Here is a 14446-nt window from a genome sequence, read left to right as displayed (position 1 = left end):
GATGTTACTTACATTAGAGCATTGAAAATACCTTGAGAAAGAATATACAGTTCTGGGAACAGCACAGAAATCTGTTTCTTTAAATATACATTGTGAAACATTGCTGAAAATACTACAGCTGAAATGTGCTTACAGGTCCTTCCAGCCTACAGTAGAGTATTGATGGGACTGAGCATGTACGGTGATGACTGTGTATTCAGTGGAAGTCAGGCGTCTTCAGCAAAGACTAAGTAGGGAGTGGGGAATTACAGTCCAAGGCACAGAAAAATTATTGTGGCCGGTGAGCTCAGGTAGCAATGATTGTCAGCAGTGGTAAAATTTGAAACAATGGAGCCAGCATTAATCTGAATGGTAAAAGCAGCAAGACGACCTTGTGGAATTTCTCTTGTCTGAATTTAGCCATTGTGTAGTTAGGCATCTCAATTTCAAGTAGGTACTGTTTCAGAACAGTTGATATCCTTTCTCTTATAATCAGTCCCTCTCTGGAAACATCTCTTACTTTGTCTTCATTGCAGACTGAACTCAGAATAGACAGCTAAGATTAGGTCAAATTGATGTTAGTCCAAACACTTAGGAACAGGTCATGGGAGGATTAAAAATGTAAATAAAAACCCCACAAGTGAAAACTTTGTTTTTAAGCCAAGTTGGGGGCAAACATTAGTGATTTATACTAATCGCCATGCCCATTTGAACATGTTGAAGTTGGACCTGGGTAAAGAATTAGACCAAAATGCAGTCATGAGTGGCAAAGGAGTTATGTGCAACTGGAGCACAGAAAGTATAGATGGACTTTTTGGAAACACAGAGGTAGAGCAGACTTGAAGGCAGGTATTTTGGAGATTCAATTAACATATAGTGCCAGTATGCCAAATGAAAACAAATGGAAAGGGGAAGGACAGAAAAAACAGAAAATCATGAATTCACACTTCCACTTTAAGTTAATTTCATGGTCAGGGAAATGGGGAGAGCAAATGGGTAGTAGGAAACTTCAGTGCATGGAAGGGTGTATAGTATTGACTGCAAGCATGGTTGTGGAAATGGTAGAATTACAGTGTAGCAAATGTAGTGAAGTAAGCATCCTTACAAAGGAATCTTGGGCTTGCTAAGGAATGGTAATTTCCCTGTGGAAGCAAACCAGGATTTTTTCACCTGAATACTTCAGTAGCAGCCCAGGAGAGACAATAATACACATACTCAAAAGCCTAAACAAAAAAGCAGAACCACAAGAGGGAGAAAACAGTTGCAGGAAGGCTGTGGCTGCTGCATTTGACAGGATTTGTCACCTCTCTTTTTCTTTGAAGGAGAGAGAAAATTGAGCAGAAAGTGGTGCATTGATAGTCAAGCAGTGTGCAGCAGGTCAGAATAGGTGGGCTTTTCTGTACATGGGTCAGCTGTCATTCTTAATCAGTGTTGGGTGGGCTTGAGATGTAAAATTAGAGTGAATTGTACATAATTTTTTTTTTTCTACTGGTATTTCAGCCTTTTGGTGGTTTTGGAAGATGCATTTGCATTAAAGGTGTGAATTCACAGTTTCCCTGAACTGATAAATCTAGTCTATTTTGGCAATACTCCACACTTCATCATCTTCCCCAGTCCCTTCCAAGAATACAACTTACTTGCTCTTTTGTCCCACTGAGAACATCTCTGCTGCAAAATGAACTGTGGATCAGCATCAGCAGAAAGTTAAAGTGACAAATGTAACCAGAATTGAGAGAGGATGGGAGTAATGCAGTGCTGTAAGGTCCCTGACCTTGTGTACCCTGCAGGTGCATAAGCACTAGTGCTGACACCTGCACAGAGGAGGGGGGAAAAGAAGTACTTGCCCTTGCAGGGGCACCTGGCACTGGGTGTGAGGTGATCCTGAAGCCACAGCTATAATTGCTCCCAATTTAAAGCTGGTTATACTGTTAGAATCGAGTCTCTCGATATATCATCTTAAATATTTGAAAATTACAAGCGAGAGCTGAATTAAGAACATTGCCGGAGGATGATGCCAGAATGTTCAAGTACAGAGAAGGAACTCAACATTTAATTACTTTTTAAATTTTAACTAATTGGCCTGTTCATACTTTATTGGAGTTGTGAGAACTACAGTTGGACTATTTTTTTATTTTTTATTTTTAGCCATCAGAGCCTTGTGCATAACTGCAATGTTGTGTATGGTTTTACGTATTAATGTTTTATGTTGCATATTATCATGACTTCCCTTTTCCTCTCCTAGTTATATTAGTAGGTTGACTTATTTTCGATTCCTGAGCATCCGTAAAGCTTTTATTTATTTTAAGGACTGCTTCAGGATGGAGGTTGCAAGCAATATCAAGGGGAGCAGTAGTGGAAACAATTCTTTGCTTACTTGAAGATCTGAAATGGGCTACCACTGTTCAGATAATAAATTATAGCATGGCTAATTAAATTCGGTGGAATCTATTTTGGAGGAAAACAATGTCTCGTAGTGATGCCTCATGAAATTATCATGTAGGCTGGTGAAAGGTACATTACTTATATGTTTAGCTAGGGATAGAGAAGAACAAAGTTTTGAGTTTCAAGTTATGTGCTAACTAGATTTTGTGGAAACCTCTTTAGTTTGAGAGCTATTGTTATTTCTAAATCATAGAGAAACTTTGATGAACTAAATAATTAGAATCTAAAATTGTCAAACTACTAAAATAGTGAAAGTATAAAAGTTATTTACACTAAAGGGCTCTGATTTGATACCTAGTGAAGTGATTCTGTTTGTGACTTAAAAAAAAAACACCAAAATTTGGGAGGGGGGGAAACGAACTCGTCCTTGGTTCCAGAGAGTCGTTTAGGAGTCTCAGTCACTTTCTGCTCTTGTTTTGCAGAATGCTTCAGTGGAATTAATTAAAATTGATGCATAAAATTTGTTGTTTGCTGACTGTCTAGAAGTGAGCAATTTTTAAAGACTTGGTAAAGACTTAGTGAAACAAAGCAGATTCATTCTGGGTGTTGATATCCAGCAAACAACTGAAAATAAAGTGACAGCTGTGCCTATGTATACAGGTTAGATGGCAGAGTAACTATCATAGAGCTTACATGAGCAAGACTTAACTGTGTAGCAGTAATGATTCTTCAGTACTCTTAAAAACGTAACCTTTTAAAATGTAGAAATAATTTTTTTCCAAGGCTTGTTTAAAAATGTCAAAATCTTCTTTGCATTAAGGCTGCACGATGTGACTGTTGTAAGTCTCAAGGAACTCTCAAAGAGAAAGTGCAATGGCGTGGTGAAATGAAACACTTCTGTGACCAGCACTGTTTGCTCCGTTTCTACTGTCAACAAAACGAACCAAATCTGGCAACCCAAAAAGGACCCGAGAACTTACACTATGGTATGTGCTGCTTTATGGCTGCTGAACAGCAAACAAGATGCTTCCTTTAAATGAAAAATTTAAACCTGCATGAATTATTTATTTGTTGTAATAAACCATGCTAGAGGTTACCCTTTTTTTTTTTATTTTATCATCAGAGGCAGCATTGAGCTGCTTGCTATTTTTTATCTTAGCTCTTTATTTTATTGCTTTTTCAAGAGCTGAAACATTGTCAGGTAATCAAACAGTTTTGTAATGACTTTTTAAAAAACAAGTTGTCTTTTTAGGTTAAGCATAATTTTAGTGCTGTACCTTCATGGGGACAGAAAATGCTTTCCTGTTTCATTGTGCTCTGGTTTGTCATTACTTGCTCTGTGGAAACACTTCTTTTCAAAATGTGTTTTGGTCATAGAGAGCAGAGAAATACACTAGGAATGAAAAAAGTAAATTAAATGGAATTAAAAGGAAATAAATGAAATGGAAAGTAAATGAGAATGGAATTAAAGTATCTAGATAAGAGGAATGCATTGGTTTGGGGATATTTTTTTCTGTTGGCCATAGGTACAGTGTAAATTTGCTGATGGGGGCTGAATGCATGTTTACGTGGTTTAAACGGCAAAGTTCAAATAAATCAGCTTTTTAATTAATTTCATCATAGCAACACAACTTCTTTGCAGGGCCATTTTCATATTTGAATGTTTTGGTATTTACTTTTCTGAATGAGGCTATATTCACATCTGGATGGAGCATTGATTTAGCATTTGCCTTTGTGTAAGGTTCAGTGCCGGAGTAGCAAGGTGCCTATGAATGAGAAGTCTCACGTGCAGTTCTTACCTGCAATACAGTACTATCAGTGCTGTTAATTTAGATGTTGTCTGAGTTGCTTACTGAAATTTGCTTTGATTCTGAAAAAGGGAAAAAAAATTCTAAAAATGTCTTCTTACATTTTTAGATCAGGGCTGTCAAACCCCCCGAACAAAAATAACAGTAAGTACATATATTTAACGTGTATGAAACACAATTAAATGTATTTAAAATGTGATATCTTCGTGGCTTGAAGGGATGCTCTTAGAAAAACAAAAAAATTAGTATCTTTGAATGATACTAAGCTAAATTTGTGGAGGTTTTGAGTCCTTTCCACATCAGTAGTTGAAATTAAATTTTTAAATGGTCTTTTTCTGTGTTTTCGATGTCTTCTGGGAAACCAAATCATCAGCCATGTAGATTACATCTATAGTGCATAAAAGTGTTGCTTAAAAGTTAATACACAAACTATGTGTATCTTATTCACATGTTTAGACTGATTAGGTGTATTTATTGAGTGTAGAAAAGGAAGAGAATTTCACTGGTTGATTAGAATATTAAGGTTGTATCTCAGCTTTGAAAGCCTGAAAATAAGGCTTCAGATTCTAAATTATAATTCCCAAGAGTAGAATAATTGGTGCTTAAGGTCTGATTGACTTTGCTGCAGGTGACAGAGTAGGGAAGAGTAAGCTTTTGCAGGATCACTGTCTGGGAGGGTGGGGATCATCAGTGGAGCAGCAGCTTTCATTTTGAGTTTCAGTTGTTGTCAGCTTGTCAGAAGTATTAATAATGATTTTTTCTTTTAGCTTAGTGTATTTTGTTTGAAACTTAGTTTTGTTTTGATTTGTTTGTCACATGGAAGATCTCGGAACTGCCTGTTCTTCCATGAAAAAATTGACTCACCTTTTCAATGCAAATTGGCTTCTGTAAGGTAAATCTTAGATTGAAGTGAAAGTATTTTGATGGCATTATAAAATGAATGAAAATATTAATGAAAAACACAGAAAATAAGATTGCTTAGGTAACTAGAGACATCAGACAAGCTAAACTGTCATGTTAAAAACATCTACTATTTTATGTTTAATGATGTTAATTCGGTCCATAAAGTTTTAAAGATCATGTAACAGCTATGTGTGATACAATATTTTTTATATATATATTTTAGAAAGTGTATGCCTGTTAAATAAAGTCTACTGCTGTTCTTATGACTTGACTTTCTTTCCATATTTAAAAGCATATGTGGGGCTAGTCTTACTACCTATGAACAAATAAAAGTGACAGTCTGTTTCTTAAATCGGGTTCTAAAACAGGTGCTAGGGGACAAAAACCATGTCTGGAACAAGAGGGTTTTTACCTGTTGACTGTAAGGATGCAGTTTGAGCATTATGTGGTGTTCCCAAGTATTTGCTGTCACTATTGCAGAGCCAGCAGGGGGAGCTCGAAGTTCATAGTTTAGATAATAAAAAATTGTTTCGAGATGTTTTATTTCGAAATACAAGTTAAAAAAAAAGTGATCTTTGGATTATAGCATAGTTCAACAAGGTTAGACCTTGAGCCAAAAGTTTGTTATGCTTCTTATAGTGAATTCTTTTTACAGCTAAAATTATTTTCTGAGTTGTAAAATTGCACTTTCATTTAAACAAGAATGTGAAAAAGAATATCTTAAGAATATCTTAAATTAAAAAAAAAAAAGAAGAGAAAAGGAAAATGAGCCAGAAGTTGTTAATCAAAGTGCTAGCCCCGATTGAGCAAAATACAACTATGTTACATTCCTGGCAGTGGCAGCTCATTACTAGAAATGTAGAATAGCTTGCAGTTAAAGAATAATGGTCGGTGCTGTTGTGTTGTGCTGTTGTGAGCTTTCTCTTCAGTATGTCATGTATGAAGTGTATCAACTGATACATTAAATCAAGAACTTTGTGTTGAAATCAGTGTGGTGCAACAGCATGTTCTCTTCTATTTGCTTGTCTGTAGGGCTCAGCACCACCACCTTCTCCAACACCTAACAGAGAAATGAAGAACAAGGCAGTTCTTTGCAAGCCTTTGACAATGACAAAAGCCACATACTGTAAACCTCATATGCAGACAAAATCTTGTCAGACAGGTAACTCTTGAACTGTACTGGAACTACTCATTTCTTTGTTGCAGATTTTTTTATCTGTTACTGTCTTGGAACATATTGGAAATATTCTGATTTTTTTCCCTAAATTGCAGGTGTAAGATATATTTAAGTACCTGGCAGTGTTTGCCTTTTTCTTTTTTCTTTTAATAGAAGATGATTGGAAAAAAGAGTATGTCCCAGTGCCTATTCCTGTACCTGTCTATGTTCCGGTGCCTATGAACATGTATAGTCAAAATGTTCCTGTTCCTGCAATGGTTCCTGTTCCTGTAAGTGAGACTTCAGCTTCATTTTTAAATTGGCATCCATTCACATGCATGTGTGGGACTACTTGTACTGTTGACTGTTCTCATTCTGGTCCATGTAAAGGATTGTAGGATGCTGTGGCACTATTTATTGCAAAAGCATTAGAAATCTGACAGCAACACTTAATTTCCCGATTGTTCTTTAGGACCTATCTGCCTGCTTTCAGTGTGAAAATCTTGTGCTGCTGAACTTTTTAGGAGCAATTCTGAGTGATACTTTTGAGTTTGCTGAATAAGCATTAAACAACAAGATTTGTTCTGGTAATGTGGAAACTGAAAGATTGTATTGGGAAGAGGTGGCAGAGTGGGGTAAACAGAAAGAAGAAAAGCAAAAAAAAAAAAGAACCTTGTGCCAGCAAAAGAAAATAAGTTAAATTTGTTATCACTTACATACCAAATCTCATCCAAACAGGGAAAAAAAAACCCTGAACTCCTAAAATTTCTGCATTTCACAAGCAAGCCACTAAAACAGGATGATGATTTGTCCAAACTGTTACTCTAAAGTTATAGTCAGACATGTTTTAAAGTCCAAAGTCCCTTCTGTTCTTACTTTGACCCACTATATTTTGTCATATTTAGGTTTTTTCTTTATCCTTTCCTGCTTTCCCTTCTGTTCTCAATCATTTATATTGACTTTTTTAACCTGTCAGCATTTTTTTATTAGCTCACACTGAAGTGATATGTTTCTAATCTCTATTAACTCTGTCTTTTAGAACAGGGGTGTAGAGTTTGTTTCTGTGTTGACTACTGTTGATGCTTTGTTGCACCATTTTTTCTTTTCTAATTATCTCTTCCTAACTGTATAGGTGCCAGTTCCAGTTTTCTTGCCCACTACTCTGGGTAGCAGTGAGAAAATCCTTGCAGCAATAGAAGAGCTGAGGGGAAAAGTGCCCTCAAATCCTCTGGAAACTGAGCTACTGAACTTGTCGGGGATGGTACCTGAACATGATGGAAAAGCTGAAGTTTCTGATGGGGCCAGTGAGTTTCCTGCTGAGTGTTTGACTCTTTGGAGTGCTGGGGTGTATGTGTGGGGGTGTGCGAATCAAAAGCAGGGTTGGGTTTTGGGTTTATTTATTTATTTTAGGGAAAGATTCTTTAAGTATGACAGTGCTGCTGTTGAGTTCTTAAATTAAGTTGAAATCTTAATTATTTAAATATTTTTAAAGGTCATTTTAGCACATTTGAAATACAGAAAACTTTCTGAAGTCTGTTTTGTGACTTCGGTGTGCTGTACCAGACCTTCGTCTTTAAAAACACAGGCATTCCCTTTGCTTGCACCAGCTCCCGGACTGATGGCACGCAGTCATCCAGGATTGCACACACATGTTTTCTTCTCAGCATAACTCAAAACAAGCCAAAACCAATCCATTCTTCCTCCCAGAAAAACTCAAGTTGAAAGTTTAGAGAAAGCAGTCTCCATAGCTGTGTCTTACAGGTGTGAACTCAAGTTTATCTGAACAAGGTGGGATATGACAGGGTTCTGATTTCTTTGTAGTTACACATTACTACGCAGATTTTATGTTGGTTGTGGGGAAACTAAGAGAAACATACATTTCACAAGTGGAACTGTGGTCAACAAAACCAGGTGACCTAGTGATGCTTTTGCTCTTGATTGATCCTGACCTGCAAGTATCATCTCTTTGAAGGTAGTGATGCCTCAGCTGATAGAGCATTGGGGTTGTGATCCTGACATGGCTTGTCATCCCACTAGCTCACCTAAAAGGAGGGAACTGTCTGGGACAACTTAACAGCTGAAGATCAAAAAATCCAACATATCTTGTAATGATATTTTCACAGTGAACATATCTCTTGGCCCCTCTTTCCTGGCTCTTCCTGCCAAAATCCTCAAGTCTCTTCTGTATCTTCCCAGGAGAATTTTGCCTTCTTTTCCCAAAACTAGATTTTAAGGTTTTTCCATGACTCAGGTGAAATTTTGGGTTGTTTTTCAAGCTCTTTCAACAAATGTCTCAAAGGATGTTGATAAATGACACGAACTTATGCTTTGGGCCTGGTATATAGAAGGCGAATGGTGCTGCAGTCCCAGGAGGCTTACTGTTTTCCAAACTGTTGTCATTCCCCAACTAAAGCTGGATGTTTCTGGTAGTGCTGCAAGGTTGTCATTCGCAGTTCCTTGCTCTCTTTTGCTAAGTACAGCTAGCTGAACGAGTAAGATGTATGGGATCAGAGCTTGCTCGTTTGCAGAGAACCGGATTTGGAGAAATCTGTCTTCACCAGTGTATTGGGTTTGTGTGGCAAGGTTTTGGTAGTGGGGGGGTCACAGGGGTGGCTTCAGTGAGAAGCTGCTGGGAGCTTCCCCTATGTCTGACAGAGCCAATGCCAGCCGGCTCTAAGACGGACCTGCACAGGCCAAGGCTGAGCCCATCAGTGATAGTGGTAGTTGCTCTGTGATAACATATTTAAGAAGGAAAAAAAGCTGCAGGGCATACAGAAATGGCAGCTGGAGAGAGGAGTGAGAACATGTAGGAGAAACAACCCTGCAAACCCCCAGGTCAGTGCAGAAGGATGGGGAGGAGGTCCTCCAGGTGCCGGAGCAGAGATTCCCCTGCAGCCCGTGGGGAAGACCATGGTGAGGCAGGCTGTCCCCTGCAGTCCAGGGAGGTCCATGGTGGAGCAGATCTCCACCTGCAGCTTGGGGAGAGAGGACCTCATGCCAGAGCAGGGGGATGCCTGAAGGAGGCTGGGACCACGTGGGAAGCCTGCGCTGGAGCAGGCTCCTGGCAGGACCTGTGGCCCCATGGAGAGAGGAGCCTACGCAGGAGCAGGTTTTCTGGCAGGACTTGTGACCCTGCAGGGGACCCATGCTGGAGCAGTCTGTGCCTGAAGGACTGCATGCCGTGGAAGGGACCCACGCTGGAGCAGTTCATGAAGAACTGCAGCCCATGGGAAGGACCCATGCTGGAGGAGTTCGTGGAGGACTGTCTCCCGTGGGTGGGACCCCACGCTGGAGCAGGGGAAGAGTGTGAGGAGTCCTGACCCTGAGGAGGATGAAGCGGCAGAAATAACGTGTGATGAACTGACCACAACCCCCATTCCCCATCCCCCTGCGCTGCTGCGGGGTAGAGGTAGAGAATCCAGGAGTGAAGTTGTGCCCGGGAAGAAGGGAGGGGTAGAGGGAAGGTGTTCTGCGATTTGGTTTTATTTCTCATTACCCTACTCTGGTTGATTGGCAATAAATTGAGTTAATTTTCCCTAAGTTGAGTCTGTTTTGCCCATGATGGTAATTGGTGAGTGGTCTCTCCTGTCCTTATCTTGACCCATGAGCCCTTTGTTATATTTTCTCTCCCCTGTCCAGCTGAGGCGGGGGGGCAGTGATAGAGCGGCTTTGGTGGGCACCTGGCATCCAGCCAGGGTCAACCCACCACAGCCAGAAGTTGGACAGAGTTTTTGTTCTCCCTGCCTGCCTGTCTTGTTTGATTTTATAGTGTCTCTTTCACAGACTTGAAAGTCCGTTCTATTGCGGACAGAATCATGTAGAAAAATAGATAGTTAGGTTTGTCAAGCTTGTTTGAGTTCTGTGACTGGTTGATGTGATCCAGATTTGCCAGTATTTGGTTTTCTATACACATGCTTGCTGACTCACCTTAACGAAGAAGGACAGATGGACTAGTAAGTATCTTTTCTGTTTGAAGGAAGTCAGATTGGAGGAGTAAATCTGAGATCTCGAGAACAACAAAACCTAGGATGGTGATGAGCAGAACAAGTAGCTTTGGAACCACTAAGCTTCTAATGTTCTAAATCTGCCCTGTTTTGACTAATCCATGTGTTCATTAAAATAAGGAGAGTTTTTCCCTTTTTTTTTTTTAACAGGTGTGATAGTTGAGTCAAATCTACTGAACTCAGAAACAGAGGCACAGACGAGCTTGCCTGATGTTCCATATGAACCAGACCTTGATATTGAAATAGACTTTCCAAGAGGTACTTTTTCTGTCCTTTTAATAAGTATTGTGAAATAGATGTTGTGGGCAACCATGGTACTTTGTTTCATCATCCTTTCAGAGGACCTTTATTTGATTGCAAGGTCCACTTGACCGACTGTTAGGTAAAACTTTGCCATGTCTGTGCAAGACTGGGGACTTCTGAATTAGTTCTTCCATTTCTACATACACTATTTGAAACAGAATGCAAAGAAAGGGGGGAATTAACCTTTCACAAATGAACTTGACTGCATCACTTGGTTTTGGACATAGATTTAGGAAAGCTATTTTGAAGGCTCAAAGACTCAGATGGCATGCGTCATGGAGAACAATAATGAATGCATTCTTCAGTCACCGGGTATTTCCATGGTAAATGGTAGTTTAGAGCAGAAATGACAAAAGGGCAAATTTCCCACTCAAGTTTGTTAGAAAATTGCAAGCTGGTATGCTGCACATCACTTGTGTTACCGTTTAGTCTCTTGTTAATGTCCATATCTGTATTTGAAAAAGGTAGCATTATCTGAATTATCAGGAAAATCACTATTTTGAGGCCTTTCTGGAAAGAAGGTCTTGGTTGTATGTATTGCAATTTCTACCACTCTACAGAACGCAGGCAACAGTGTCTGTTTCCTTATACCATGTCCTAATCAATCCAAGATCCAAGAAAGCTCCTGGCTGTAGCTAGTGTCTCCTATGCCATAGCTTCTCTTGGACATATAACTCTCATACCTCCCCTGGCTAGCTTCTATATCTGATTTTGAAAGTCTCCTTTTGCTTTGTGCCATAGATATCTGCACTTAGATGCCCAGGCTGGGTTTTTCAGTTGCTGTATGTCTAATTTAAAGATCAAGTCTAGGGGTTAGTCTGACCTTAGTCTTAGGAAGTTTATTAGCCACATGCATACTAGATTTTTAACCCTCTTTGTAAGTAAGGCTTGGTAAGCGAGAAAGAATAACAATGGGGGGGGGGAAATTATCAAAGTGGAACAGTAAATAATAGCAGTTTGTAATAGATATTGCTTACACTGAAGTGCTTCTGAGATAAGATTCTTTGTGGTAGCAAGAGAAGGACTGGTGTTTAGTTTGGGGCAGAGTTCTTGAAATAGCACTCATATGCAAAGATTTATCTGGACCGGTTTGAATGGTGTCTTGAGGAGTAAGGTGGTGAAATCAGACTATCAGAAGAGCACTCAGTTTTGAATTAAGCCATTGTCTGATGGCTAAATGAGGGATGAACCATCTTCAGTAAATAAAGGTGGAACTTGCAACATTAAATCCATTCATATGTTGTCTCATTCTGCTGTGTTGCCTGAAATGAGTCCTTCATCCTACCCCTGAAATGTTAAGTAATTAGTATTTTGACATAATACATGTTTACCGAAATTACTGTAATATCCATCATGAGCTAGACCTCCACCATTTGCATAAATATAGACTAAAACCAGTTTCTCTGAAAGAGTTTACGTTCTGATTCTTAATGTTTTTAACCAAGTATAATGTGCTATAAAAAAATGTAAAACATGAATGGAAATGATGGAAATACATGAACAAAAGTGCATGTATTAAGTTAATTTGTGGTTTTTTCAATTCAGCTGCTCCCTCTCACCATGACTTAAACTTCTTAATACCAAAGACTGCCTAGGCAGGAGAAATTGTGTAAGGGTCCATAGAAAGAAATGCTGCCTTAGTGACTTGAGATAGTGCTTGAAAATGTTGAGCATTGTATCCTTTACAATTTATTTAGAAATAAACATTTTGATAGCTTTACCTTACATTCAAAATAAGAATAGGTTTATTTCCTCTTAACGAAATCCAGTCTTTGGTAATGTTTATACATGTGCTTTTGTGGACCCCTTATGTTAATGCACACTGATGTAGGTTTGTTTTTTTTTTTTCAAACTACTATTATTCAAAGAATGTTTAGAAATAAGTTTCTGTTAACGTGTTTTCAGCAACTGAAGAGCTTGATACCGAAAATGAGTTTTTGTTACCTCCTGTTTTTGGGGAGGAATACGAGGAACAGCCAAGGCCTCGGTCCAAAAAGAAGGTAATTTTGTCATGCTATTAAAAAAGATCAAAAAAGCACAAAATTTAAGTGAGCAAAAATATGCCAGGGTTTGGGGTTTTTTTTCCAGTTCTCATAATGCTCTAAAATGTGTTACTGCCTATTCATACCTAATATCCTGTCTTTATGATGTAAATTGATATATTTCAAATAATAAAATTATTTCAGTCCTATGTCTGTTGCAGTTAACTTGGATTTAATAAGAGTGTGATTTCTAAATTCTGATTCTGTTTTTGCTTCATGTTGGTAGAACTGTTGATATAATGTGCTAGTGTGTATATACTTACTGTGCTCTTAGTAATGCTTTTCTACCTTCTGCTTTGAACAAAGCTGTCTTGGTTTAATTTGATAGTAAATTGGAAGAATGTTGGCATTACCATGGCTTATAATGGGAGCTATAGCATCTCCTATATAAAATAGTTTAAAAAACAATTTTTATTTGCTTGCAATTTTCCCAGATTTTATTTTCAGTCAAAAATCCTAGTTTAGACATTGCAAATAAATTAGCCATACTCTTTTGTTTAGAAGGAAACTAACAGGAAATGGATTTTCTGGTGCCTGGCACAAAGCTGAAATGGTTTTCTTGCAATAACTGCAGTAGATATCGCAGCTTTAAAAAAAAACCCAAACACCCAACTATCGCAGCTTTAAAAAAAAAACGAAACACCCAACTTCTAATAAAACTTTCTAAGAATAAATGTGTCTTTCTAGTTTTAAATTTGGCGTCTAGACTGTTGGTATTAATCCACTAGACGTTAGCCACATATCCACTGCTGGACATGCTTTCATGTGGGACCAGTGCTAGCTTTTCCATCAGTGGGTTCAGTTGAGCCTAAATGTCAATCTTCTGATGTAGATTTGTAGCATCTTTAGCTTCCTGCGCTTTAACACAGTGAAATCCTATAAATACAATGAATTATTTGGTGCATCATGTGTTTGTTGCTTAATACGATATCACCAATACAGCAACTCTATCAAATACTATCCTGTCTGTGTTAGGAACCAGTTTGAGAGGCGAATTAGAAATGTCTGTCAGCTTAAGTAAATACTGTCCTTAGGAGTATGTTCAACACAGAAACTACCTACTGAATGAAGCATGTGTTTCTTTACACTGAACATTCAGTTTGTAATTTGGCCTGCAGCTTGCTTATTCTGCCCAGCTTCTGTGTTCTTGCCGTTAGTGGTTGTCGGCGGTGTTAACCACTGTGTTTCAATGGCAGGGGGTGAAGAGGAAAGCAGTGTCAGAATACCAGTCTCACGATGACAGCTCTGAAAACTCAGAGTGTAGTTTTCCATTCAAATACGCGTATGGTGTAAATGCATGGAAGCACTGGGTAAAGTCTCGGTATTTAGATGAAGAGCTTCCCGAATTAGAGGAACTGAAATCAAGTAAGTATTTCTGAAAATCTGGCATCTAGATTCTTATTTGGTAGGGAGAATTGCTGTACTTGTATATTTTCAGCTGGAATTTTTAATAGAACTTTTCCCATGTCCCTAATGTTCCCACAATGACTGGGATTATTTTACCACAGAGTTGCCAAACTCTCTTTTCTTCCTCGTTTTCCTTACTTGGTTCAAAATGCTAGGTCTCATGCTTCTTGTGCAAGCCAGGACAGCACCTTCCTGGCTCTTCTGACTTTCTGTGACCATTTTGATTTTTTGTTTGCATCCTATTTTTCCTCGTATTCTAACTTGCCTTGGGGTTTGTCCTTTCGACTTCTAAATTGCAAGGGAGGGGCATCCTACTCTTTGTCCTGGAAGGAGATGGTCATCTGAGGCTGGCATTACCTGGCTGTGGAGCTCGGGCATGGGGTGGCCTTCGCTGCCGTGGAGCCTTGCTGCTCTTTCTGCAGCACTCCTCTGTGTGTACGTTCGTACTGTGAGGGAAAACGG

The 14446-nt window shown here is 38.9% G+C and overlaps 1 protein-coding gene across 16 annotated transcripts in view; it reads left to right on the top strand.

Moving 5' to 3' along the window:
* The window catches only part of ZMYM2 (zinc finger MYM-type containing 2), a 97088-nt gene that overhangs the window by 71474 nt on the left and 11168 nt on the right, over positions 1 to 14446 (top strand). For 15 of the 16 annotated variants that reach the window (XR_011328967.1, XM_069808202.1, XM_069808204.1 and 12 more), the window contains 8 exons: positions 3182 to 3347; positions 4279 to 4313; positions 6105 to 6234; positions 6403 to 6518; positions 7361 to 7532; positions 10383 to 10490; positions 12441 to 12535; positions 13774 to 13942. Coding sequence is in view for 15 of the 16 variants with exons in the window: in XM_069808202.1 (XP_069664303.1) it covers positions 3182 to 3347; positions 4279 to 4313; positions 6105 to 6234; positions 6403 to 6518; positions 7361 to 7532; positions 10383 to 10490; positions 12441 to 12535; positions 13774 to 13942 (991 nt within the window). In the remaining variant the exon portion in view is untranslated. The remainder of the gene's footprint in view (positions 1 to 3181; positions 3348 to 4278; positions 4314 to 6104; positions 6235 to 6402; positions 6519 to 7360; positions 7533 to 10382; positions 10491 to 12440; positions 12536 to 13773; positions 13943 to 14446) is intronic. The other variant, XM_069808210.1, reaches the window with a different exon arrangement.

Source organism: Haliaeetus albicilla, chromosome 20 (assembly GCF_947461875.1).
Source record: "Haliaeetus albicilla chromosome 20, bHalAlb1.1, whole genome shotgun sequence".
Taxonomy (NCBI): Eukaryota; Metazoa; Chordata; class Aves; order Accipitriformes; family Accipitridae; genus Haliaeetus; species Haliaeetus albicilla.
The sequence above is the reverse complement of the archived record's forward strand: the minus strand, read 5'-3'. Positions and strand labels throughout refer to the sequence as shown.